The 27,513-nt window shown below is 37.1% G+C and overlaps 1 protein-coding gene across 1 annotated transcript; it reads right to left on the bottom strand.

The window, feature by feature from the left end:
* LOC104080114 (latent-transforming growth factor beta-binding protein 1-like) lies at positions 1–27,146 on the bottom strand (the record flags this gene model as incomplete). The annotated part of the gene is made up of 3 exons (XM_009582388.1): positions 26,605–27,146; positions 3,813–4,037; positions 1–278 (listed from the first exon to the last, which is right to left on the bottom strand). Coding segments are annotated over exons 1-3 (726 nt in total), but the record flags the coding sequence as incomplete, so codon positions are not given.
* Between the last annotated feature and the right edge of the window lie 367 nt (positions 27,147–27,513).

The following is a 27,513-nucleotide window of genomic DNA, read 5'->3' as shown; positions in this document are numbered from 1 at the left end:
CTGTGTCCCAATAGTCTCCTGGAAGCAGCGCCCAAGCTGAGTTTTAACTGAAACAGGAAACATATGAGGAATGGGTTGTTGATTTGTGTAAGTAGTATGTCCTTTCTGGGTCTTCTGATACGGAAGACCTTGGTAAGAGACCTGTGGATGTCCTGGCTGAGGTGCTTTCGCTTTTTGTCCTGTTGATGTGCTGTCAATTCTTGAAACTTGATGGATCTGAACTGAGGCTTCAGGGGGATGTTTCACATGGATATTCACTATGTTAGGAGGGAACTTCACTAAAATAATTGAAGGAAAAACACATTAAAAAATTGGTAATAAAATATGTCAAAAAAGAGACCTTAGGCACCTCTAAGACATCTCTTTTTTATACATTACAATTTTTATAGAGTGCCTTGAAATGACCAAAATATAAACAAAGCCCAAATTTGGGGGTTAGAGAGAAGGCTGAAAGAATGCATAGAGTCTCATTTACAAAGCAGAAAATGAAAACTCTTCACACAGGAAAGAATGACATTATAGCATTGTAAAAACTGCTACATAAACATGGATGTCCAAATTGGCTGGTATGACATTAATATTTGTGGTCATACTGTGTAATAAGAATCCCATTCAAAGTTCCAGAATTCAAACTCCACTGGGTTATTTTTGGATATATAGTAAGCTTTATTTTCTTTTTCAGATCCATCATCTTGCTCCGGAACACAGAAAAAGCTTCAGATTTCATCCCTTCACCTTTATATACCTGCCAAGTACTGAGTTTGCCCCTGCAACACTTGCCAGCATCTCAACCATCTAAAACCACCACTCCCTTCACTGAACTTTGAATTCAGGATTTGGCAGATAAAGAGGGAGGAAATGTTTTTCAGATACTTCTGTTTTTAAATACAGTTGTAGTTTTAAGTCTGGGTATATAGATTCAGCCACTCCAGTCAACTTAACGTGCACAGAACTATTTATGACCCTCAAGCTTCTTTTCATTGAAACGCAAAATGCCCTTTAAACATGTAACTCAAATTATTATTGGGGAGGGGCAGGGAGCAGAGGTGTGTAAAAAGTTTTACAGTTTGTAAGCTGCATAACAAAGTTAGCATTTGCTGTGTCTGGCTGGGTCTCTCTCATCAGCAAGTACTGCACAGACTACTCAAAGCCAGCCAATCCATTAGATCTAACACCCCATCCAAACATCAAGAACCAACAAATATCATTTGACATACTTTCTCCATAACGCATACTGGATTGTTGAGTCTTCTGAATTGATCCTTGCCTCCAGGAGGCCAGACAGTTCTTTGGAACTTGATTAGGCATTTTCAGTTCTTATTTACAAATTTCAGTCTCACAGCTCCACTTCCCAGGAAGTATATTTCATTTATTTTAGCTGCTTCAAAATTTTATTATTTTGTAGAAATTACTTTTGGTTTTTCACATTATTTTCATTTCTCTAGGCACATTTTCAGTATTAATTGGTGTCACATAGGAATTCCTTAGAAGAAACAAACTTATTTTTACTCTGCCCAGCACTCTGCCCTGTTTCATTTATGAAAATCTTCAATTTATTGCAGATAGAAACACCAGGAATAAGGTAGTAGAAAGTCAGCAAAATATGGCTGCAGGGCCTTAATGGCTCTTCAGATCTTGCCTGTAGCGGAAAACAACCTTCAAGCAAAATTTATGCTACATGAGTTCTGTTACGGGTAAACCCCCAAGGAAAAGATTCAGTGTTACTAGGAGAAGCAGTAAGGCCCTTCTGAGGCTATTAGACCAGTTTTGCAGGGCAGGACAAGACAGCATAGTCTGGCTGTGAAAAGAACAAAACTCACCCCAACTTACTATCATACACTTTTATGTATGAAGAAAGATCCCTTCAACTAGTTTCTCCAACTGATAAATCTAAAGAATAAATTAGCCCTCAAAAGAAAGCACTGAATTGCTCTGCTTTAATCTATCAATCCACCTAGAGATGTTCAGATGCTGAAAACATCAAATTTAGGCTGATCCCTCCTGTGTAGTATTATCACCACAATCCTCTCCAGGTCTTGGGTCACTGCCTAGATGTGCTGATTAATTTTACTTCTGCTAGCCATTTCAGGATGAATTGTTTCATTCTTTCCTTGAAAGAAATGAAACATTCCTCTCTCCACAATCCAACATCCTCATTTGGGCATGGAATGGGAAGAAAAGGCATTGTGGCTGCTGATGGTTCTGATGAGGACTTGAGGGGCAGGAAAAAAAAAAAAAAAAATCAAGAGGTCAGACTCTTTAGCAATGAGAAACCTATTGTGTCTTCTAAGACAACAACTCTAAAACTGAAAAACAACTATGTCTTAAAAATAATTTTTTTATGGTCCACCATATTGTCTAAAGTAATTTGCTCTGGAATTAAATAGTCACAGAAATAAATTTCTGCTCTGCTAAATGTTTAGATAACTATATTCTGTTATTCTCTCACTCCTCCCTTCTCTCCCCCCCCCCGCTTTTTTTTTTTTAAAGAGTCAGAAAAGTTGTGGGGAGCTTTAGGGACTAACACTCCAACTTGTCAGTGGAAACTATTGCCCAATGGACTGTGTATCAGTCCCTAGAGAACAAATCCATTGAAAAGATGGAGCAGATACCTAAAAGCATTTATAAAATATTGTGTTTCCAGAAAGATACTGTCAACACTTCCTTCACAGCTATGTCCCTGCCTGAACACAAAATTACAACTTTAGATTATATTTATCACAACTACATAAACAGTTTGGCCTCTTTTAGCAAAGTTATTCAGGAACTAGCTGCCAACAACTGTGCCTCCTCACATCTTTCCCCCATATATTTTGTTTTTATGCAGAGGTATCCAGCAATCTTGGAGAGGTAATTGTAAAATTACCCTTGACAAGAGAAAAAAGAAAAAAAAAGAAAAAAAAAAATCAATCTGGCAATTCAAACAAACAAACAAAATTCACACTAACTCATATGTTGTGAAACCGAATCGCAGGTGTCTTTCCATATGGACAGGATCTCACCCAGATAAAATGCTACCTAGAGTCATAGAACACACAGGAAACGAATTCAACACTGCTCTTCAAAGTCATCAGAATTTGTCACCTTACAAAAAAGTATTAGGAAACGTGAAGCTGACTGAACTTTCTTTGGGCAAAATTTGATGAACACCACAGCTTTTCTTGTTTCTTATCCTCTGCCTTCTTCACAGCATTAGCAGTAGAAAATCCTTACCATTTTTTTCTATGATACTGTTACATGACCTGAAAAGAACGTTCTATTTCTCTGAATCATATCATGGCCTGTCTACATTAAAAAGTTCACCACAAAATTAACTTACAGGATTTTACCAAATGACACAACAAAGATAAACAGGGATTGTATTTTTAGTTTTACGTTAGATTTAAATTTTATGTTGAAAAGCATCGTCTCTTCCCTCCACTAGTAACCATGGAATCACCCGCAACTTTCTATCTAGGTATACTGCAATTTATGGACTCTGTTCAGCCACAATCATCCTCTTTTTGAACAGGTCTACACTCCTGGAGGAAGCCCCCTCCATTATCCTTTGACTCTGCAATCTGCATTAAATTCCACCGAAAAGCAAAGTACTTTTACATATAAACTCTTTTCAATAGCACTGTTATTTCTTATTATTTCAGTCATTGAGCAAAATACTTCCCAGTCATTCTGGTGAGCTCACGATTCAAGTTGTGGTGTCAAAATTCAAACTATGTAGACAGATCACTATCATTACTGGTTGGATACCCAAAATTAGTTAATAAAATCAACTCCAAAGGAAAAAAAAAAAAATCTATCAAGAAAAAAGTTACCTTTTACACCTTGCTGTCCTGACATCGTCAGTGGTAAAGTATGAGTAGAGTGGATAATTTGTGATCCTACAGCCTTGTTCACCTGTTGTGGGTGATGGTACAGTTTTGGAGTATTGGCCGTCTGCACAGGGATCTGACAAAGTTTACCAGTGTAATTAGGAGGGCACTGGCATTTATCTCTAGAACTGCACTGGCCTCCATTCATGCATGGAAGGTGGCAAATAACTGAAATGAAAACAGAAAGAAAAATTTGTTAATGCCTTTAGCTTTAGTATTATCTGACCACATATCCCACAGAAGTCAAGGGGGAAAGGAATAGGGCTGGGGGCCCTTTGTTCTTCTGACATCTGAAGATGGGTAGTTCTTCTGACTACCCATCTGACATGCGCTTTTAATTGCCTTGTGGTAGAACCACTTCCCTTCCCCTCTTTGCGACCTCTGCCTGGTTTGCATCTTCTCTCCATGACAAACATGGCAAGCACATTCTTCCCTTAGAAATCCCAGCTATTTTAGTTCATTATGCTATTAAGCAAGATGCTAAATTAATATGGTGCCTGGCTGCACCTTTTATTCTCACTTCAGTACAGGTATTTTTATTTAGTCAGCCTCCCATTTCTGAAAATCCTGGGCTACCTACGCTTCCCTGGAAGACTGGGGAAAAACTCACTGGAAAGTAGACAATACTGGGGATAAATTTTCCATTTTCACTGTAAGTCTTGGCTGTTCTCTGGAAAACCATGTCTTACTGAGTATCTAGATTTTTGCTTAACATGTATCTCTCAAATGAAAGAAGCTAATTTGTATACCCACCCATGAAGATCATAAAAATATCAAGAGATTCTACTCAAATAATTTCAGTGACAAATTTCAAAGTGTTAAAATATTTTAACTCCAATATAAAGACAAGAGTAATTACTTCTGTGCCAGCTATACTTTCACATTTACAGCAATATAAATTATCAGATGAAACATGAAAAATGTCAACATCAAATGAAAAATACTTCTTAACTCGGAGTTACAAACAGTAAGAGGCATGGTTCAGCACTTTCTAAAAATATGATGTGGGACTTTATAATCAACCATAATCTAGCTGAGCTGTCAACATTTTCAAGAACTAAATGATGTAAAAACAACAGGAAAAAAAACGTACATTTTTGTTCAAGACAAACTAAGGTAATTTGTTCAGAAATCCAAGAGTTTTGGAGAAATAGCACAGAGTATCCATTTGTCAGCTTTAAGATAAGATTCTGACTGTAAAAATAAATAAATAAAAATCTAGACTTTACCGTAATTACGGCATTTTGCTGGATTGGTATTGCTCAGTCTGTATTGCATTACAATAAAAATGAGAAACTGTAGATAACGCAAGGTAATTAGGAACCTAGTGCTTATTATTCCAAGTGGTGTAATCTCTGGACAACTGCAGCCTATTGCTATTATTAATACCATAAAACGTCAGTATTGGAAAAGGAACCTGTGTGTTGTCTTCACAAGAAGACAAAGTAGGACATTCAGCAGCCCAAAGAGTTCCAGCCCAGCTGTGTAACTCACTTGGCCGAGGAAGAGGGCTCAAGAAACAGCGCAGTCAACCCAGCTCGTCACAGAGCACCCTTACATTGTGCTGACAGGTTCCGGAACAGTGCTGCCTGATCACCAGATAGGTCCACGCACAAATGTAAACAGCCAGAATTGTTTTTCCACTCTGCAAATGTATATTTAATATTTTCCTCATCTTATCTCATTTTTTCATTTCATATAAACTGACTGAAAGTACTTCAAGCTGTAGCACTGTGCTAAAAGGCCTAGCTGACTCCGGAAGACTGTCCATGCCAGCGCAGGCCTCGCTTTTTTGGGTCCCAATGCTGTTGGGACTTTATCTGAGTGTATAAAAGACATCCTTACAGAACGGCTGTTACTTAGGGGCAAAATGAAGGATTTTTGACCCCAGCAGTAATTAAAGCATGACAGCTATCTCTCTCTCTGGTACCATTTCTTCCTGAGCAGCCACAAACGAGCAGGTTTACTTCAACAGTGACAACATAAAAGAATTTTAGGTACTTGTAAAGATCTGCCTGAGCAAGGTTGAAAGCTAAGGTTGTTTTCCTGCAAAAGTAACATCACACAATGAAATAGTGTAAAGTAGCCTTAAGGGGACAGCAATTTGGTGTTTGAAAGAAGTACAGTGAAACAAAGGCAAACAGAAATAGTCTCACTGAGGAATTCCTTCAGTGCAAGAAGTCTATCCCACAGGTTTTCTTCCTGCCCTCTCCGGCCTCAAGGCTACAAGGTAATGTGCAAAATACAGCTTTTAAACAATATAAATGTACCCAATATTTCCACCAAAATAAATTACTTTCTTCCGAGCTTCTGTTCCTATAAAGCAGTCAGTGTCTGGAAGGCCATGTCACGCGGGTATCTCTGCATTACAGGGCGCTCTTCAGGCTTTCCTCTCCTGCAGGAGCCCGCTGAGTAACGAACGGGCACATGAAAAGCTTTGCTTTCAAGCAAACAAAAGTTTGTGTTAAAAATACTGGGAAAGAAGATACCGATAGAAAAGAGTTCATTCATGTCCCTTTTCATAACTGTTTGCTGTGGATATTCACATAAATAACTTGTGCAAGTAAGGGCAAACAAATGCCACTGAAAGGTCTAGTATGAGGTAAATAATGAAGAATGTTTAATTTCTCAGTATTTACATGTAACAGTGTCCTGGTTTTGGCTGGAATAGGGTTAAATCTCTTCTAGTGCTGTGTTTTGGATTTAGTATGAGGAGAATGTTGATAACACACTGATGTTTTCAGTTGTTGCTAAGTACCCTCCTAGTCCAAGGACAGCTCCCATGCCTACTGACTGAGCTAGGTACACAAGATGGGAGGGAACATCATCAGGACAGCCAGCCCAGCTGGCTAATGGAGTATTCCATACCATGTGACATCATGCTCAGTATATGAATGGTAGGCGTGATCCAGGCAGTAGCCATCGCTACTTGGTTATCGGTCAGCGCGGGTGGTGAGCAATTGCATTGTGCATCACTCATTTTGTATATTCTATCATTATCATTATTATTTTCCCTTTTCTGTTCTATTAAACTTTCTTTACGTCAGCCCACAAATTTTTCTCACTCTTCCCCTTCCGATTCTCTCCCCATCCCACTGCGGGGTTGGGGGGGGGGCGGAGTGAGTGAGTGGCTGCATGGTATTTGGCTGCCTGCCAGGTTAAACCACGACAAACAGGAAAAAAAATTCCAAGCTGCCCACATTATCCTGTGAGGCAAATCACTCAGTCAACTGACTTATATACAGATATATTGATTTACATCTCTCGAAGGTTTGGCCTAACATATGAGGAATGAACTTTAAACGAGAATACATTAAACCTATTCTGAGAATATAAAATTCTGTAAGAAAAAAATTTAAAATTCTGAAATACACAATTTTAAGTTATACTCAGCCATGTAAAAACAAATAGGACGTGATCGCCAGGTTGAACTGAAAACTTGATAATCTCAAATGGCAAACATTATGAGAACTTAAAAAAAACCAAAACAAACCACAAAAAATTAAGAATGAAACATGTTGAAATAAAATATCTCATAATTTTAAATAGGTATAACAAGCACACACACACACACTAACTGTGATGTTTCCTCAGGCAGTTTATGGCCAGGAGAAAGGGCGACATTTGATTATGACACTGGTGCTGGAAATCACAGGCACACAACTTCACCAGAGCTGGAATTACACACAGACCATTTGAGAAAAGTGAGCTGAAGCGGGGTAAGCCTCTGAAAAGCCAGAGGAAGGAAACGCTACTTTTCCTCGACAAGGCTCTGGGAATCTCAGGCTAACAAAGACCAAAGAGCCCTGGGGAAAGAACCACTTAAGATAGGAACAGGATATAAAGCCAGGGTATGTTTGAACAGCTCAACTTCTAATGAAAGTTTTTGCTTTATTTTGTTTCGTCATTGAGGTTAAAGAACTTAAACAAACAGAATGGCTGAATGCTGCCAGAGGCATAGGGGACACTCCTGACAAAACCCAGACCCATGTGCTGGGAGAGACCATTAGAAGATACTGGGTTTGCACATATGTTCACAACTGGCATTCAGACAAAGGGCACACCGGAGCTTGATTCTCACTGGGCTGTTGCCATTTCCTCTGAAAAGGAAAAAAAAAAAAAAAAACCCAGAAATAAAAATATCCATTATGGTGTGAAATCCTCTAGCTGCTCGGAGCCTGATAAAAATGTGGAGATAGGTCTGCACAAGACGACAAGAAATTTCAGTTCACATGTGGGTATCTTACAAACAAAACAAAAAAAGTATTAATGGACCTAAGAAAGGCAACAAATTCTTCATTCAGATCTGCTGTAAGCCAAGTCTCTCAACTGTCTCTTAAGCCAACATATGATTGAACAAATTTAACGATTTCTTAATATAAATAAACAACCATCCTTTAGAAATGTAGAGACAGGTTTAAGGAATAACAAATATTTTAAGTATTCTTCTCATCGTTGGGCAATTAATTGGCAATAACAAGTTTTGATTTCTCTGGCATCCAAAGGCCTCAATTCTCTCCAGCCTGGGACAGCTTGGTGGGTATCGCTGTTCAAAATGAGCCAAGCAGAGAAGGTGTGTCAAGATGCCCCCACAGGGAGTCTCTGAAAGGCTGAATGCGTAGAAAAAGGAGAACATTTGCAACGTGAATCCCGGTAAAGCTGCCACAGCTATGGGTTGGAGACAAAAGAATAGGGCATGAAATCATCAACAAAGAAGCTAGGAAACCACTGATATACAGTTTGTCCATGTAATTACATCATCTAATTTGTTTTCAAGATACTCCAACAACCTTGAACAGCTCCAGAAAAACCAATTTAATCAAGTCCGAATGTTTTCATTTAATCAAAATAATGTGTAACAAAACAAATTCCAAGCACCTAAATCCTCCTAATCCTTAAAAAGCAGCCCATGCTTACCCAAACAAGCCCTTAGGATGGATAAAAACTCCCTTCCTGTAACCAGTGTTGAAGAAAATGAAGATGGGTTTTGAAATGTTCCTCATCTGACTCTCCAAATGCCTTTTCTTTTACACCTCAGGGAACATGTGAGTTTCTGTCTCGCTTTCCCTCATCACTCTTTGCCTTTTCTACTTACACGCTATCAACTATTCAAGCGTAAGCACTATTCAATTACATCAACAAGCTCTCCAAGGAAAACCTTAAACTGCTCATTAGATTACAGTATTTCCACTGGATGCAACGCGAATCAGCAGATTAATTTTGTCTCTGAGTACTACACAGTTATCCAGCATTACTACATGCCCCAGAGCTGTTTGGGCATCTTTCTTCCATGCTGTTACTATGCATACAGAAAGTGCAGGGACTAGCACACAGATCTACGAAACACAATTTTTCATAGGAAAGAAGAGATGGCATTTACTGAGGGGAAGCACTGCCATATAGAACATTTTTGTAACGTAGTGCCTCTAAACACCATACATTTTAGGTAAAAATTGAAACGCAGAGGTGCTACATATAGATCTGCGCAATCGCTCCAAACTTATTTCTACTTTCTAATTGCAAAAACTCTAACAGTAACCCACAAAAGGCACAGAGGTATGAGCTACAATAACAATGCTGTCCTCCAGTTTAGACTCTTCCCTATTCCCCTACTTATTTTTTTTGCCATGTCTTTCTTTTTGTCCCTGAATTTTCTAACTACTTCATCCTAAACGGTTTTCTCTTCAGATTCCTGGTTGTAATTCAGAGGTGTTATATAAAAAATTGCAAGTTAAGTAACCAAATAATTAGTTTATTTTTTAAAGTAAGATTAAGAGAATCTTGATATTACAAACTTGTGCTTTGGGAAGCAGAGGGAGAACAGAAAAGAAGCTTTAAGTGGCCTTGATTTAATAGTATAACACCCCTACATTCACCCCTGAATTTATCCTAATATTTGTATTTTGAAAACTTTTAAGAGAAACATTCTATGCAACAACCAAACACAATTTTTAAAAGTAAATCTGATGGCGAGAGCTCCAACAGCAGACGAAAAAATGCTCTTTTCTGCTCACCACTGAAAACAGGAAAGTGATGCCCTGCTGATGTGAATAGCCTAGTTACCACCCACAAATCGCTTGCTACGTACCACTGCTATTCGCTGATCCAAACAGTGAGGACAGCACCAGATTTGGTTCCAGACACAAGCAACCCTGTAGAAATGGCTACTCTCTGCTACTGCTGAAAGAGGAGTCTGGGTATATGACAAATGGCAGTATGGCGTGGGGGATGAGCCTCCCCATCACAGCACTTTTTAATGAAATCTCTAGTATTCAACAAGAAGGGGAAAATGTTATGAGCCTCTCCTCTGGTTTCCTTTGTTGAATGCAATCTTGTGCATAAACAACGGCTTAAGTATAAGGCATGAAATCAGGTAGATTAATACCCTGTAATATGCATAATAACATGCAATTATATTCTGAAAGATGCTTATAAAAGTGAGAGTGTTGCTGGAAAATCAGTGCAGGAAAGGTGGGTAGAACAGTGCACATTTTCTCAGTTGGGTACACCAAAAAGATACAAAGTAAAAAACACGAAAGAGGTGTCATAGAAATCTCTCTAGTAAATAGTTTCATTTAGTTTACTACTAGCTTAATTAGTTTTAAATTAGCTTACACAAATACAGATTCCCCCCAAATGGCATGAATTTAAACGTAATATTTTTACAACGAATAAGTGTAAATTAGTAGGAATAACAGACAATAGAATAGTATAGGTAAGGGGTGTACTTCAAAAGAACGTCCCTGCTGAAGTACATTTCTTTATTATCAGAAGCTGTTATCAGACTTCACGGATACCATTTGTGAACAAGAACACCAAAATCTAGTTTGTTTATACGGTCCCAAGATTTTGCTTCTCCTTATTCTGTACTTCTGTAGTTATAATTACCATCAACATAATATATTCAAAGCTGTTATACATGTTCCTTCACATATGAACTCCCAAGTCTTAATTCTTGTGAAAAAAACCTACTTGAGAAAAAATGCAGTAGTCATTTCAGTGGGTGCATTAACATTCATATTTGTTCAGTGAGAAAGAAATAAAACAACTAAAAATGTTCACAAGTGGCAAAAAGCTACTTTATGTCATTCAAGGTGGCATGTTCCATTATACCAGACTTCTGACTAGAAAGTGATACAGAGGAACTATCTCGAATGTGGTCTCCTACACCGTCACCTTCATACCGCATATCAGTAGATGTGTAAATACTATAACAAGGATCTTATCAAACAAATTTTTACTCTGAATGCTGCAATACATCAATAGAAATCATCCTAAAAGGCTGAACATGACACTGAAGGCACTCCAGATGTTTCCTCTGGAAAGAAACAAGATCTGCAACTGCAACTGCAGGGAAAAATTTCAAACAGGAACCTAGCTCAAACCTAATGGTATGATAAGAAAAAATATGCAGCTACTAAACTGGGTTCTCAGCTATGGTGAATTAACATGGTCGCTGACTTCATTAGAATTTGTCTTATATTTTTAAACTATTATTACCAAGGGATATTTAACAAAGTAATGCAGCCCCACTTGGGAATGGGATCATAAGTACTGCTATTTATCCAAACAAGGAAACCAAATTATTGCCAAAATAAACAAGCCTGTCTGGATCATGCACATTTTAAAAAAAAAAAAAAGTCTGAAAGAAAATCAAGAGTTAGGCACAAAGAACAGTCCTGAAACAAGTTTAACACTTCCAAAATACAAACAATCTTTTCTGCATGTAAATGTTATTTTCTGTAGGTAAATTGTTTTTCTTACATTTGCACTGTTAAAATTATAAAAAAACCCCACACAACACTAGGGATAAATGCAGAATGATGACATCTCTCAGGAATTATATATAATCACTTATTATTAACATCTCCACCTCCCCCAAAATAATATTCAGGCTAAGCTGCATTGCAGGGGTCATTTCATTGGTTTGCAGTTGAGCGCACTTAATATTTCAAGACTATTAACATTAAAGATGTAAGCAAACATCAGAGTCCAAGGATGAACTCAACTAATACGGAATTCTTTAGCAAGAGAACGAATCACATTCAAGTAACGACAACTGTCTTTACTCCGCTCTAACCCAAGTGCAACCACATTCGACTCTTGTCAGGAAGACCAAAGCAGCAGGCTGCCTCTAAAAATCCCAGAGTAAGGTGATCTGTGTACGCGCCACATACAGATGTACGCACCTTCCTTTTATATAAAACTTCTTTATCCAGAAACTACTAACAAGGATACATGAGTCTTTGAATGATTTTTTGCTGCAAAGAGCACCCTAAACTTCTAAACATTATGAGAACCTAGGCCTTTTAAAAATGGATTGCTTTAGGGAGAAGATAACTGTCCTAGAAATACATCCCTCATTGTATCATATTATGACAGAACAGATGAAATACCCGTATTTAAGTGTGAGGAATGCAGGCAGAGCAATTAAGAAGAGAGTTTTAGCCTCCACTCCTGCCAACAGCGTAACACAGCATTTGTTCGCCAATTTCCAAGGACATGCTGTAAAAATGGTATGCCTGGGCCCTTTCTGAGATAGACTAAATGTTGTTGAGGATGAGATTCTCTTTTTCTCTACTTAAAAGGCTCATTAATGTAACCTGAAGGCTACTTAGAGATATCTCTTACACTGTGAAATTGATAAATATTTTTGAAATCTAGTTTTTGTTGATCCAACATGGACCTACATTTCTAAAGAGGAAAGAATATTGTAACCTTCTCACAAAGCATGAGATTTCATCCTTTCAGCCCTTTATTAAGATCACTATCTTGAATTTAACAGCTCTCATGTACTAGATGGTACCTACATCTACTTTGAAACCATCTCTAACCAGTATTTCTAGTTGCTAACATTCCAGAAAGTAATCAGGCATTTCTGTATGATGCACGTATGTTGGACAGATTGTTTCCATACACAAAGCACACAGTTATTGAATCCTTCTGCTTTTATTTTATCAGCAGTAACAATTTTATCAATGTGTCTGTCATATGTTATCTCCTGTACCACTACTGGGCTTCTTCTCGTATAATATTTAATATCTACCCTGGAATATTTTTCTGTGAATTCTTTATCTATCCTTACCAACTTTCTATATTTAATAACTTTTGGTTTATACTTATCACTATTTTCCCCCCTTCCATTTATCATCACTGATCCCCCTGTGTCCCACTCATCATTACAAAATCAGGTTGGTGTCTTTCTTCTTCCTTGCTGAATCATGACTGAACACTGCCAAAAGCAATTCCAATCTTTTCACACTTTTCCATATTTTTTCTCCTAATCAATTCTACTTCTAATTTTCTCTTGTCAAAGAAACCTTACTGAAGAAAAATCGTGTATGAAAATTCAGAGGAAAATGCAGGTAGCTTTGAGGATTGGATTCAAAGCACTGTTCTTAGCTTGAACTCATGACTGAATTCAGTATAGTTGAGAATCACTGAGTAGAAGAGCAAGCAGTAGCCACTAAAGCCATTTGGACAGGCATGATTTTACACTTTAAAATATGCTGCCAAGAATCCTAGGGAATTGCTCTTACTCCAGAAGGATTCTTCCTCTCAACAGAAAAAAAAAAAAAATTCCCAAACAGCTTTCTCCTTCTGTCAATCTCCCTACTCCATGAAATGCCATACTGCACATATTAAAAATAATAAAAAAGAAACATTGTACTAAAGAAGCTCAATAGCTGTCATCATGCCTATGGCTATTGATGATTTACCAGTTCAGTTATTTTAAAGTTGCTGCTTACATTTGTGAAGAAAAAGCTTACGGATACACTATGTGTCTGTTGTAGCCATAACCATTATCAGGCTGCAGTCACAGCATTCTACAAAATAAACTCTTTCTATGCTTTTTCATAGACAAACATGCATTTTCTTTGCACTATAGTTTACAACATAGTTCCAAAATCAGGAACTACAGCAGTTTTTTTTTAAATTCTATTACAGATCTAGAAAAATACATTTAAAATAAACAGAAAGAAAACACTAAAAAAAGAAAGCCCACTGCTAGAATACAGTCTAGCTGTTCTCTTAATGTTTTCACTGTTCTCACAATTTTGGAAGATGTATGTCTTCAAATGAAACTGTACTTTACTAGTTCCTTTCAAACTCCTCCATGTACCACTATCAGCACCAAGCTTTAACAAATCATGTAATACCTTAAAGCCTAATTGGAGGAATATCTGTGATTCTATTTAATGCAGCACTATACGGTCATTACCAAGGAAGGCAAGTAGAAGAAAGCATCACAAAATCAGATCACCTACATCTTCAGGCATTTTACATATTCATATCTCCCAGCATCAAACTTTCCATTTAAAATTCATTCTCTAACTCAGCTGGTAAGTACAAGCTCAGCTTCTGAGATGATCATTATCTCCATGAGTAACTGGGCTTTACTTGAGCTGCTGAAAGGCCGTCTAGTGATTAGCATCACTTAATGGTAGTGTCAACTCACTTCAGTAAGTGTAACAAATTAGGTATACACTAGAAAAGAAGAATTGTCTACTTATGAAAAAGGGGGAGAGATGCTGTCTTCACTGGGGATGGAAAGCTGTGAGATACCATCCAAGGAAAAACTGTCAAGTAGGTATTGCCTTAGTTTTCTGTGTCTGTATTAGAGTTGAACAAATTTCTAAATCTCCATTGACTGTAACATAAGTTTCAACATGCACGTCATATGTAGATGCTGACATTTAAGCTGTCTCAGTCTACATGCTTGTCCCACTATGTCTCAGTTTTTCCATTATAAAAGCATATCAATAGTGCAGTATCAGTCATTCTTTAATGGAGGCTACATTGTCAACTATGGGAGATCCCGATACTGAAAACTGGGGAGCAGGTTCAGATCATAAATGACAAGGCTGCAATACATTTTAAAGAAATATTAATTTGTTGAGTGAGCATCATGATCAGCAAGAAATCCAGAACAAACACACAGAGGATAGTTTCACTGTACTAGTCCTAGGTCTTCGTCAGTTTTAAACTCAGTACTTTAAAACACCTCAGGAAGAAGAGTTGGATGTTAGTGACTTCAAGATGTGTACACCAAGTCAACCAAGAGTCATCTGCTATGCCCCCAGGTGTTTCACTTATCCCTCAATGTGGGTCCAAAGGGCATGGGAGTCTCATAGGACTCATATCACATCCTTCCGAGCTCATGTGATAAGCCAGCTATCCTCAGACATGTCAAATGCAACCGTAGGCCTGTATGTAGGTGACTGAAATGAGCAGATGCCAAAAAACTATTAAAGTGTTACAGTGTGGAAAGAATGGGATGGCTGAAAAACAATATTAGAATATTCAAATGCTATCAGAAAAATAAAAGGCATGCTTTGTCATGGAAAAAGGCCTAAAGCTGTGGTTACTCAACATAAAAACGGTATAGCAAAAATTATGGTAATTGAGAAATGGTTGACAGGAAGATTCTGGCTCACTGACAGGCATGATGCTCACACTCAGTCTTTGCTAAATCTGCTTCTAATCTTCTCAATATCTGAGACGATTCAGACACTATTTTTAGAGGCAAGGGGACAGAGAGAGTGTTAAGGGATGACTCACTCCTACCCTGATCATATTTGGTGAATCTATTTGTTTTATTAGAGCTGATCCTGACATATTGAGTAAAACACAAGAGTTAGGCCTAGAATTAGTATACTAAGGAAAAAAAAAAAAAACCACTAGTCGCTGTTTATCTGGAATAAATGCATTACAAATGGCTAGTGTCAGACCTTGGATAATGATGCTAACATATACAGAAAAGCTACTCCAGGCATTTTTTCAGATTTCTACAGTGTCTTGATATTAATTTTCCTCTTTATGCAAGACATATGCAACTGAAATAAAATTTCTAGGGAAGGCTGAGTTTGAAAGTGTAGCAAGTTAGCAACACTTTTTTAAAACCATTATTCTTAAAACAATTTCCTGCAGAATACAAAATGTAAACAGATTGCAAAATAGTATGTTGCAATATAAAGACTTTATAGGTATCATTTGAAGCAGTCCTGAATAATTTATTAATTGCCATAGTCAAAGTGGGAACGCTGAAATCAAGGTACCCGGTGTCTGACGAAAACTAACTCTTCCTATGTTCCCAGTGTTTTTAAGGCTCTTACTCTTCTGTATAGCATACGTGTGCCTGAGCAGGCATAATACTAACATGTATTAGTTAATGTTGTAATGTATCTGTTTTCAACAGACAGAGCAAGAATTCAGCAGAAGGACAGATAACAACGAACAACAAGCATCTTTATTGCTACAAGATCCTTCCAGGCTGCACTCTTCCCTCCTGGTATCAGGTGAGCAGCATTACCCACCTTCAAGGACTACAGGATTAATGAGTAACTTGACCGTAATGACACTAAACTGTTATTACTCATGCACTGTTACAATCTGATGAAGTCACTGAGCTGACCCTCTGTTCTGACACCATTCTCCTATTAGGCTGTTTCCAAAAAATGTACAGGACTCTTGCATGGAGTAAAAAAGTAACAACACCCAGTGTAAGGGAGAGAAAAGAGCTGCTCTTAGACATCAAACTACTTGTTTACCATCAGACAAAATTGCAAAATGTCCTGAGAAACATTTAAGCGATGTGGCCACGCCTCTGTTATGCACAGGCTCTGAAGACCACAGAAGCAGCAAAGCTGACACTGGCCAGGGACATCAGCATCCTTACCATTTCTGGCAACAGAATATTAGATGTTTAAGCTGAGATTCATCCCATATAACCTTTTATACCTTCTCGATCCATCTAAGTTAGGAGTGTTGTTACCCGAGGTTTCTCACTCTGTCAGTAAAGAGAGGCTCACACAGCAGGCCATTCAGGCCATCCTGCCATAAAGGCAACTTTCATCACCAACTGCTAGGCTCCTGACTCAGGCACCCCAGTAAGATTTGGTAAGTGGGATGAACCCCCAACCTTAGATCCAAAGGGTCTATGAACTTTGATCCACTGCATCCCATGCCACAAGACATCCTTCAATAACCAAATTATGTTTAGAATAGAAAAAGAAAAGCCACCAAATCTGTAGTCATTACAAAAATTTCCATCATTTCCAAACATCAGGAGTCTGCGCTCTGATTACTGCAACATTACCACAGTGCTCATTTTTATGTGAAAAAGTTCACAAGAAGAATAAAGTAGGAATAGATTCTTTCAAGTGGATACCCATTAACATAAAAATAATAGCTCATAATCCAGACCTTCCTGGACTAGTTAAAAAACATGAAAAACATAAGCTATCTAAGATTTTCTGGCACTCGCTAGATCACAAGAAATTGGAAAGTTTTCTAGGGAGTTGACCTTGAGGAGGTGACACAATATGAGAATATTGGAAAGGATAGTATTCAGAGTTTGAGTAATAAATTAGGTCATAGGAGATCAGTGAAAAGCAAGAGACTCAAATCCTGGAGTTCTGAAGGAGGAAAGGAGCAGAGTCAGTTCTAATGAGTAGGAAGGATAAAGGTTACTCCGCAGAGAATGTACAGCTGGAAATTCATTAAAACACACACAACTTCAACACTTCTCATTGTGGTTCTTTTAACAACACATAATAGCTGTATAAATTGTTGCGCAAGCTGCGTAAACCTAAAATGCAGTCAGCGCTCTGACTGGTCATGTTTAGTTCCAAGCAATTAAACCACGCACCCAACTCCCCTGAGCTATGTACAACCCCACTGACAAGCTGTGTTGTACCTGACCCTGTACACTGAAATGTGTGCAAGTACAAAAAATCCCTTTGCACCCATTGTCGTAACAGGCATTCTTGTACCTATGTAACTTCTGATTAGATTGAAAAAAGGTGTCCTAGCACCTACATATATAGCATCTAACATAACAGGCTGAATTTAATATAATCAAACAATAAGTAAGAGATACATGATGGACACATACTAACTGCAGGAAGATAGTATTACAGCTTATGTTATGAAGCTGGTCTCCTTTGGTTCCCCATACCAGTGGTCTCCAAAGCAGGGTGTGCTCACCCCAGGCGGTGTGCAGGACAACCTACTGGGATGCTGAAAAGAAATATGTTTTGTACCATTAATAAATAAAATAAATTTTCAAAATGGAGTTTACTTCATCTTTATCTCATCCATTTTTAATTTTTATTTTGTGTATGTTTTATAATGTACATATATATGATAGTACATGTATATAATTTATAAATAAATAAATATACATATATTGGGGGTGCGTGCTCAAAAAATTTTTACTGATAAGGATGTGCGATCAAAAAAGTTTGGAGACCGCTGCCCTACAGCGCGGTCATGGACAGAGGCAGTCCCTCTCAGGGAGAAGTAAGAGAACTTGTGTTCCTAAATTATGACATGAAAAATTGCTGAAAGTTCTCCTAAATGTGAAGTACCTGAATAATATCAAATACAAAAAAATTTGACTTCATAGCTCAGTTTATCATCTTTAAATTAAACTAAAAATACAATCAACATGACAAAATAATGAAGTATTTGGCTGAATAAAATACAGATGAGAAATACTGTTTGTGCCTGGGTTTCTTAAAACTCAAGCCCTTTCCTGTGCAAGCAACAAATACCCAATTTTCCTTCTATTCATTGACTGGCATCCCTCGAGAATTTGTAAGAGGTTTGTAAAAAAAGTTTACAATTCCCATGGACTTCAACTTGATTCACATTAGTAAATCCCTGGTTGAAAGTTCACAGTTCCCTCTTAACAGTTCAGATTCTTTATGGATAGATAGAAAACTCAAAGAATTTAAATGTGTGTGTAATGAAGATACAGTTCATGTTCCAAAAGAAAGATCCAGAAATCTCTGTGCCTCTAGGCTACAAAACAGGCCTCTCAATTACAGTGATATTCAAATCTAAGAACTAATTATAGGCGGAATGGACAGGTGAAAGTTATACAGGCTACACTGTGCAGAAACAGAGGAATTATCTGGAGTAGAATGAAAAAACCCAGAATACAGTGGAAAGGCTGAACACAGAAAAACTGCAATTAGTAAAGCAGTGATAGCTGCTTGCTTCCTTCTGATTGTGTTATGTTCAAAAGGATGCATTACATACAAACCCGTTTGCTAAGAAATCTATCCATGATAAATGCCATATTTTAACCAGTAAAGAAATTTGTCAGACTCTTCTGTGCTTGCATAATTCAAAGGAAACTTTCTTCTTTTTTAAGACGAAGTTGGCATATACTTCATCTTCAGTGAGGTACGTGCAAAGACATTTGGTTTAGTAATAACAAAATTATAGCTGTACAAGGTAGTGTGTTTATTTGAATATGCAACAATGTAATCATTCAAATAAATGCACTCTTAGTTCTCTTCTTACAGTACTTCAAGTCAGATGTACATAAACTAATCCCTATAAATTAAAACCATATACAGTAAAATAAAGCATTATGCATTTTAACTGTGTGTTCTGTTTTGCTTTAACTTTGAGGGAAACATACTCCATGTGTTTTTGAATGGCTGCAGGTGTGGATTTTGTACCGTTTCCATTTGTGGTTTTTCCTATGACTGCACATCCAAAAAACGGTGTTCTCTCTAATATACAGTTTGGTGAGTGCTTTGAGAGCAGATGGACTTTTGCTTCACAGTGATGGTCTGAAGTCCTTAAGGTGAGCAAGGGAGTGGAAATGAGTTGCTAACCGGCTTGTCTAAGTTCAACCTCATTAAAATCATCTGGCTGAACAATGTACTTTCTTTAAATTAGCATCTGGTCTCTGTTAGAATCAGAGGGAAAGATGTCAAAGTTGAGTAATTATTTTAAGATTATGAAGAAAGAGCTCACAGATGCTATAAGCTGTATGGTAGAAACCAGAACTATTTGTTGATGACAAGTACTGATAAATACTTGGGAGAAAGAAAACATTCCTTCTGAACAGATGTGGGTATCAACCACAACAACAAAATCCTTAAGATATAATTGTTCTTTGTAATTTGGGTATAGGTGGCCAATAATTGAAAATGCATTAAAACCCTGAGCACTGCTCAGACTACAAGAGTGACACATTTACATTACAGGGTAGAACTTTAGTCCTCTTGTGGTTCAGATTAGGAAAGCCTACACTACACTACCTGGATTGTAAGCAAATGAATTCATTCTTCTGTCTGCTCAAATTTACTTTATAGAACAAACGGAAATTGGAAAAAAGGAATATCTGTTAAATTGATGCTCATGATAAGTGGTTCCTCCCACATTGTTTTACATTGACTCTTCAGGCTGGGAAATACCTTTTTCCTAGTATCTTCTATAAGGCAGAGGATATAAACAATTCATAAAATAGTTCCACTGTTATTCGTCCTTCTTTCTATTTTAGCCACTCAGTCCAGTGTCGGAGGAAAAATACTTGGCCTTCATTTTGTTACAGCTGTTACAATGCTGCTGCATGAATAAATATTTCAAGCATGGTCATCATTTATACAGATTAAACTTCAAATTATCAGGTAAAGCAGTGAATAAACTCTGATGCTTTTCTTTTTTTTTTTTCTGAGAGAGACACTGACAGACTGACCAACTTCCTTGACTACTGTTGCAGAAAGTTTAAAAAGTTAATCTTTTAACCAAGCTGTCCGAGAATTCTGAAATTTTCAAGTGTTTGCCAGTGTCTGTTAAAAGAAAAAATATTTCATCTGGCAGCAAAAAGAGCATAAAACAATAAAGCCTGACAGAGCAGAAATTATAATTACTGCATGAACAGTAGAAACAAAACTTTTACCAAATAAGGCTACAAGGTACTACTATAGAGACAGTAAAAGGACTAAACTGATAATACCGGGGGAATAGCAAGGTTCTTACATCATAACTACTAAAGAATGATACTATTGCAAGCTCAAGTGTAAAACCTAAGGATATTTCAAAGTCACACTTCACTCTTACCCAGAGAGAATACACTACTAAGAACAGACTATGAATTATCATACGCTGTTTTTGAGCTAAGCAGTTATTCCAGAAATAAGCTCCTCATCAATTAGGATGTCTGATGGAACATAATTAAGTTGAAAACCAAAGCATTCAAAAAAAAAAAAAAATCAATTCTCCTCAGTTATGTTACCAAAAGGAATTAAAAAATCTCTGCATTACATTTGTTATCAACTATTTTAAATCCTCCATTTGAGAAGCTACACGTACATCTGCTAAGTCTCAGCTGAAGCCATAGGAATAGTGTTTTGCTGGGGCAGAAATTACATAGATCAAACATGATGGGTCATCGACCCAGGCTGATACCTGGGTAGACACCATTCACCAAGTAGTAAACACCACTTCATAATAGAGAAGAAAGCATCTCTTCTAACATGTTGCCATTCTAGCAACTCTTACTAAACGCAGTACAACAAAACAAAGAATAAAATATAATGGGTAGAAAACTGAACAGCGTACACCTCACAACCTGCCAGAAGAGTCTGTAAATTCTCACAAATCTACACAAATACTTCTACAAGCTGTTGGTCTTTTATATGCCTTTATATGTCACCAAATTTGCCCTCCAATATTATTTACAATAAATGCCTTTTCATACCAAACAATATTGATAAATCTTCCTCAAATGTCGTAGCCTTACAATACCTCTTAAATGTAGTAGGATACGTGTAGTATGTATCACATGGAGCAAAGAAACAACAACTTTATTACATAGCAAATGGCAGCAAGAAAACGCCATTCATTGCTCTTGGATTTCCTGTCATACTCAAAATAAAAATGTGCTGGCTTGCTTACAGGTCATTGCCATTTTTAACCAACACAATTCTTTTATAAGACCAGAAGTGCTTGAATAAAAAGCAATGTTAACTTCTACAGCATTGATAGAAATTGATGATCATGTATGTCTGAATAAAATTCAGAAATTCTATCAACTTTTTGTAAAATAACTGCTTTACATTTTCGCAGTTCTAAATAATTATGCTCTCTAGACTCTTTCCTAGATAGGAAATTCTATTACATAGTGAGTCTTTTTACTAAATTCCCTTTGAATAACTTACTGTTTTAAAATACATTGGTCAAATTTTCTTTCATTACTTTCAACAGAAGACCAAATAAAATTTGACCAAAATGTTTATGCTGCTTCTTGGAAGTTTCTGTCTATACATAATGGGAAACTTCTGGACAACCTCAATTATCCAAAAACGTTTGTACAGAGTCAACACAGTAAAACAGGAAAATTTTTTGATACAAAATTCCAACAGGGAAAGTGCCAAAATTCAATAAGCAATATAATTTGAGCATTACTGCAACAGGGTACAGGATATGCAGGTCACTGTGATCCATGCTGAAAGTTTTACAATTTATGATTAAATAAATGTATCTGGTCCTTCAAAATATGAAAGTCCTTCAAAATATGAAGGACCAGATGCATTTTCACTTCGGACACCACGACACCACATCACTGTCCGGCGGATCTTTATTAACATGCTAATATAGGACCAGAGGCAAATGGACCTTTTATAGATGAGAAGAAAGGAGGATGGATAAACATCTTCTCATTCTTTTCTAGTCTCACAAGGAGGAATGGCTCACATGGACTGTAGGCCACAACACACACATCTGACATCATTCTCAATCTCACAACAATTCCCTACAAAGACCAGTGAAGCTGAAGGAGAAACACTTAACTTTCACTCAAATTCAATGAAACAAGAAACAAAGTGTTCCTAAAAATTTGCCCTTCTGCCAAGGGAAAGCACACAACAAAATGTTCCCTCATCCCCAATAACGGCCTAAGTAAACTATGGTTGTGCACAGCAAAGCCAACTGCACACCAAAGGACAACTGTGCAGGCTATATGAAAAGAGATCAGAAGAAAAGGGGAAGGGAATGTTAAAAAAAGAGATAATGATGTCACTCACAAAGAGTGACATAAAGGGGAGTAGCAGAGCATGAACTCTATCACCACCTCTGCCACAACCATCTTTCTTGGGAAAAAATTCTTAAACTCTCTTTGGCCTTCATCTGCAGAATGCTGCTATTTCCTTGTTTGACACAGATAATGCCAACTGCTCAGTCACAAAATTTCTACAGAAAGATATGCACTTCCACTGAATAGCATGCAACTCTTTTTAACTTCTCATTTATAACAGTTTGAATGAACCGCTTTAAATGAGACGCAGGGCTGCAAATGAACAGTGAATATAAACCTAAGTATTAAATGACTGCTTCCTTTACTAAGTTCTGCCATTCCTGTGCAGTGAATGAGGCAGGGATCTTGTGGAAAAAAATAGAATGTAAATCTATAATTAAATACATATGCACAATAGGGAAAAAATTAAAGAGCACGAAGAACATTAATTTGGGCATTTCCTAATTCCTTACTGCTTCATTTTACAGTTACAAATTAGTTGCTGTCCTCCCACTCCTTACAGAAAGAAAATTCATTTCAAAAATAAATATTTTGGAATGTGGAATAATTTAGAGGAGAAACAGGACACATCACTGAGTAACTTCAACAGTGGATGAGACAGAAACCTCATATGTTATTCTATATGCATCCTTTCCTATGCACATGTATCGACCCTGTTTTACAAGCCTCTGTAGATATATCAGGACTGAAATACCATACAAACTGCATATGCATCAATCCAATAGAATAATGGGAATTATCAATTCAGCAGAAGCTTCCACTCAGATTAAATGCTTTCATTCTTCAAGCCAATGAAATATTTGAGGTTGCTTAGTTTAACTGTGCAACATATCCCATTCACAAAATGAAACTACAAAAAACCCCAAAGTTTCACTGAAGCAGACTGGCAATCAAGGAGATGCTTGCTTTTAAATACCAAGCTTTCATCACCTTCAATTGAAATGCTAGAGCTCTTCATGAGAACAGCCAAAATCTCAGCTACCTGAAAAGCTACATTTCCCCCAATCTGTTTCTTGTTGTGGTTTTTTGTTTTTAATGGCTTATCCATATCTAATAAAATTTTCAGGAAACAGGATTTGTTCCTTGCCTGGACTCACTGGTACCAAGTTTCAGCTGAAATGACAAACTGAGCGAATTTTAAGAATCTGAAATAACCCATGGAAAAACTTGAGTAGCTTTAGTACAGGCATTGCAACTTATATCTCTTTGAAAATAAAAAGTGTTTACAAAGTTCAGCACAAAGTTTAAAACATATACACAGAATTTTATGCTGGTTCATTATTAGAAAGAATGGATTATTAAGAACAAAGCAAAGCGATGGCTAACTGCAATCTGTCATCAGAGAATCTAAATTCAATCTTGTGTACTAGAATGCTGCTCCTGCTACAGAAATACATTTAGATCTAACAACCTAAAGCAGTTTTCTAATTTCCTCACTCATAGCAGGTATCTATTATTAGTAATAGAAGTTAGTTTTCCAAATGGGGCATGTGAATTTATCTTTTCTGACTTTAGAAAGAACAAATACTTTAAAACAAACATACTGAAAAAGTGCTGTTCACTGCTTTAAGTATGTATTTTCTGACACGACATTCTGTTTCATGGTTGCGCTTTTAAAATGTCAAATGATCAGAGTAAGAATTTCCATGCATTTTGGATAAACAGTAAGTAAACAAGTTTAGAACAGGGACTTAAAGGCAAAAAGCACAAGCAAAACATAATACAGATGTTAAAAATATTACAAAAATAAATTATCTCAGAAAACCCAAACTACTACTGCTTTATGTATCAGGAGACATCTCTATCAGGACAAGCCTAAGCTAATGAGAGGCGCTAGTTAGTGAACAGATATAAAAATTATTTCAGTAGTATGTATTTTAAACCCCGATTCAAAAGCTCCTCAAAATCTGCGATCAGTGAAAGAACTCAGTCTACAGGTGTAGGATCTGTCCTCTCTGGCTATTAAGAAGTTAAGTTCACTCAGCATTTTTATTTTTAACTGGAGAGCCTTGAAGTCACAGTTTAGACTTCTTTCTTATTCCGCTTTTGTAAAAATGACGATACTTAGAGAGGTGGCGAATCTTTTGGTCTTTTAAAGGTAATAGGGAAGATAGATAGCTACAGGCAGGTTAAAAATCCCTATACATGTGTAGCAACTTGTTTTTATACATTTTTAAACATAACGCTCCCCTATCTTTCCATCAAATACTATTATAAGCTGCTTTTGTTGAATATTTCTAGCAGCCTATTGTACACAGTGCATCATAAGCTGCATGGCCTGAGGCCAGGAAGGAAAGTGTGGAACACGTCTTCACAGGTCGATTTCCACTCTCCAAGTTTTCAAGTATTTGAGAGAAGGTCATGTTACAGCACAGATTTACATAGCAGACAAATTACATGACTGCCCGTTCTCAGCATTTCATAATTTCAATAAAAAATTAGGTCAAATGAAAGGGGGGGAGAAAAACCCTATCCTATCACAGTAGTCAGAAAATTAAACATAAAACTTCCTTAGCTGTGGTTCTTGCCAAAACATTGGTAAAAATCTGCACTGACAGTAAACACAAGTTTAAAGTGTTTGATTTACCATTCCTTTACAAAATCCTTTTCTTTCTTAATGCCTCAAAACAACCATAAACAAACCCAAAATGTGCTGTATTGCTCTTTTAAAACATTTTTTATTATCATTAGCCCAAAACATATATATTTTTACAAACATGCATACTATCAAGGAATGTGTTATTAATTTCAATATCTTTCACCCACAGTCCGATAGTCTAGTAGGAGTGTTAAGAGAGAGAACTGCTCTTTGTATTGTCTGTCCGGATGAAAAGTATAATAATTTGGAATAGCTTTTCCCCCCCTCAGAGGCTGAAATATAGTGCACTTTAAAAAGGGCAGCATTGGCCAGCCTGACATTACGTTATACTAGATGGAAACTAAAATTACAGTGTTTATATCTGGCATTCTTTGAGTACAAACTGGCAAAACAATTAATTTTAAAAGTTTTTTTAGAAAATGATACTATGGTATTTCAGGATAACAACATAATACTTTCCAAGAGCAGTTAAGGATATCATAACGTGAAACAACAAATTTAAAAGTGTTTAGGTATGTATCCATATATCTGTATTTCTCTTAGCTTACAAGACTGATACTTGCACACAAACTCCTACCAACATCATATAGTGTACATTTAAAATATGCCAATCATTATCCTAGATAGCTTTCAGGATTTGTTTCAACACACTCAAGCAGTTGTAGGGTTTAGACTGGCATACTGCTGATACTCTTACTGAGCAAGCAAAAAGAATAAACATTAACAGAGAAATTACTAGCTTCAATAACTTCAATTGGACTTAACATTATTTCAGTTTCTAAAAATGACAAATATGAAATCTGATTTACTGTCAGCAGTAAGAAAAAGTTTTAAGCTGATGTATTTTTAAAAAGGACTGTAGTTTTAAGGAACTCCTGAACAATTTTTTGAAGACAGATTCACTGTGTTAGCTAGATTTTATGTGCATTTGATATCTATTCAACAAGCAAAAAGAAGAAACAGAACTTTTTGTGGAATCTGACATTTTCTCTATTTACCTACACAAACTCTGAGGGATGAATTTTACCAAAAGCTTCAGCTTAGCATGTTGTAGCCCTGCAGCTGAAAATTCAGATGAAAAATATGGGAGTTTTTTTTCTATGACACAAAAGGAACTTTTGGGAACAGTTCCGAAGGATACCAGAAAGCTTGTCTAACACACAATGGTTCCTACTCAGCACAGCCCTCCAAACAAAGACTAACAGATGCACAACTGGTATTAATAACAAAGCATCTCCTCCCTCTGTTAGTCAAGAGAGGACAGCTAAGGACAAATACAGTTTCAGGGTACTTACCTACTCGGAAGTTAGTGGCTGTCAGAGTGTCAGCAGCATGGCCATTTTCACTAATGAGGGTGGTGGTATTTCCCTTCTCACAGTTGTTCTGACAGTTGCCTTTGGTACAAGTCACTTTACAGATGCTGGGTGTAAAGACCACCTTGATGCGACCAGTGTGATTTCCCACTGTCAGCGGAGGCAAAGAAAAAAAGAAAAATAAACAGATCACTTTGGTATCCATTGATTTCCTTCAAAAAGTTTTTGGGAAAAAAAAAAGGCGGGGGGGAGAAAAAGGCGACAGGTCTACAGGAGGAGGGCAGTCTGCAGTGCTCTCTCTCATAGATCTCCAGTGGTGTCTCTGAAACAGGAGTAGGAAGCTTAGCAAACAGAACTCCGGGATCCGCTCCAAAACCACATTTAAAGTCAAGTCACTGGAGTGGGATTAGTAATCACAATGCTGCACTTTATTCACAGGCAGACAAAGAGCAATACCAAGGGCATGACAGCTTAAATAGCCAACCCTGACAGGCAGATGTAATGTAAAGAGGCTGGCTGTGCACCTAGGGGTGAATAAACTCTTGTGTCCTCCTGCATACTTTTCCTGTTTCTGCACTTATTAAGTCACTATTTGTAGCTCGACCCCTGGAAATGTTTTAGGCATGCGGCATGTCTGAAAACATCTGTCTCAAATCTCCTGGCACCCCAGCCCGAAGTGGTCAAGCCTTGTGACGCAGCTGCCTGGACCCATTTTTTCACAGTTTTTTGGCACTATTTTTTCCACAAGGATTTACATATTATAGACTGAGCTTTGCTGTCAGCCTTTCTTTAAGTAATAAATAAGTCAAAGAAAAGGGTGAGTAAGTATCAATGCTTGAAAATACTGATTCTGAGCTCAAAGATAAAAAATGACTAGATTCTCTTTTTTTA

Source organism: Fulmarus glacialis, unplaced genomic scaffold (assembly GCF_000690835.1).
Source record: "Fulmarus glacialis isolate BGI_N327 unplaced genomic scaffold, ASM69083v1 scaffold12387, whole genome shotgun sequence".
Lineage (NCBI taxonomy): Eukaryota > Metazoa > Chordata > Aves > Procellariiformes > Procellariidae > Fulmarus > Fulmarus glacialis.
Note: the sequence above shows the minus strand (reverse complement) of the source record. Positions and strands in the feature narration are given on the sequence as shown.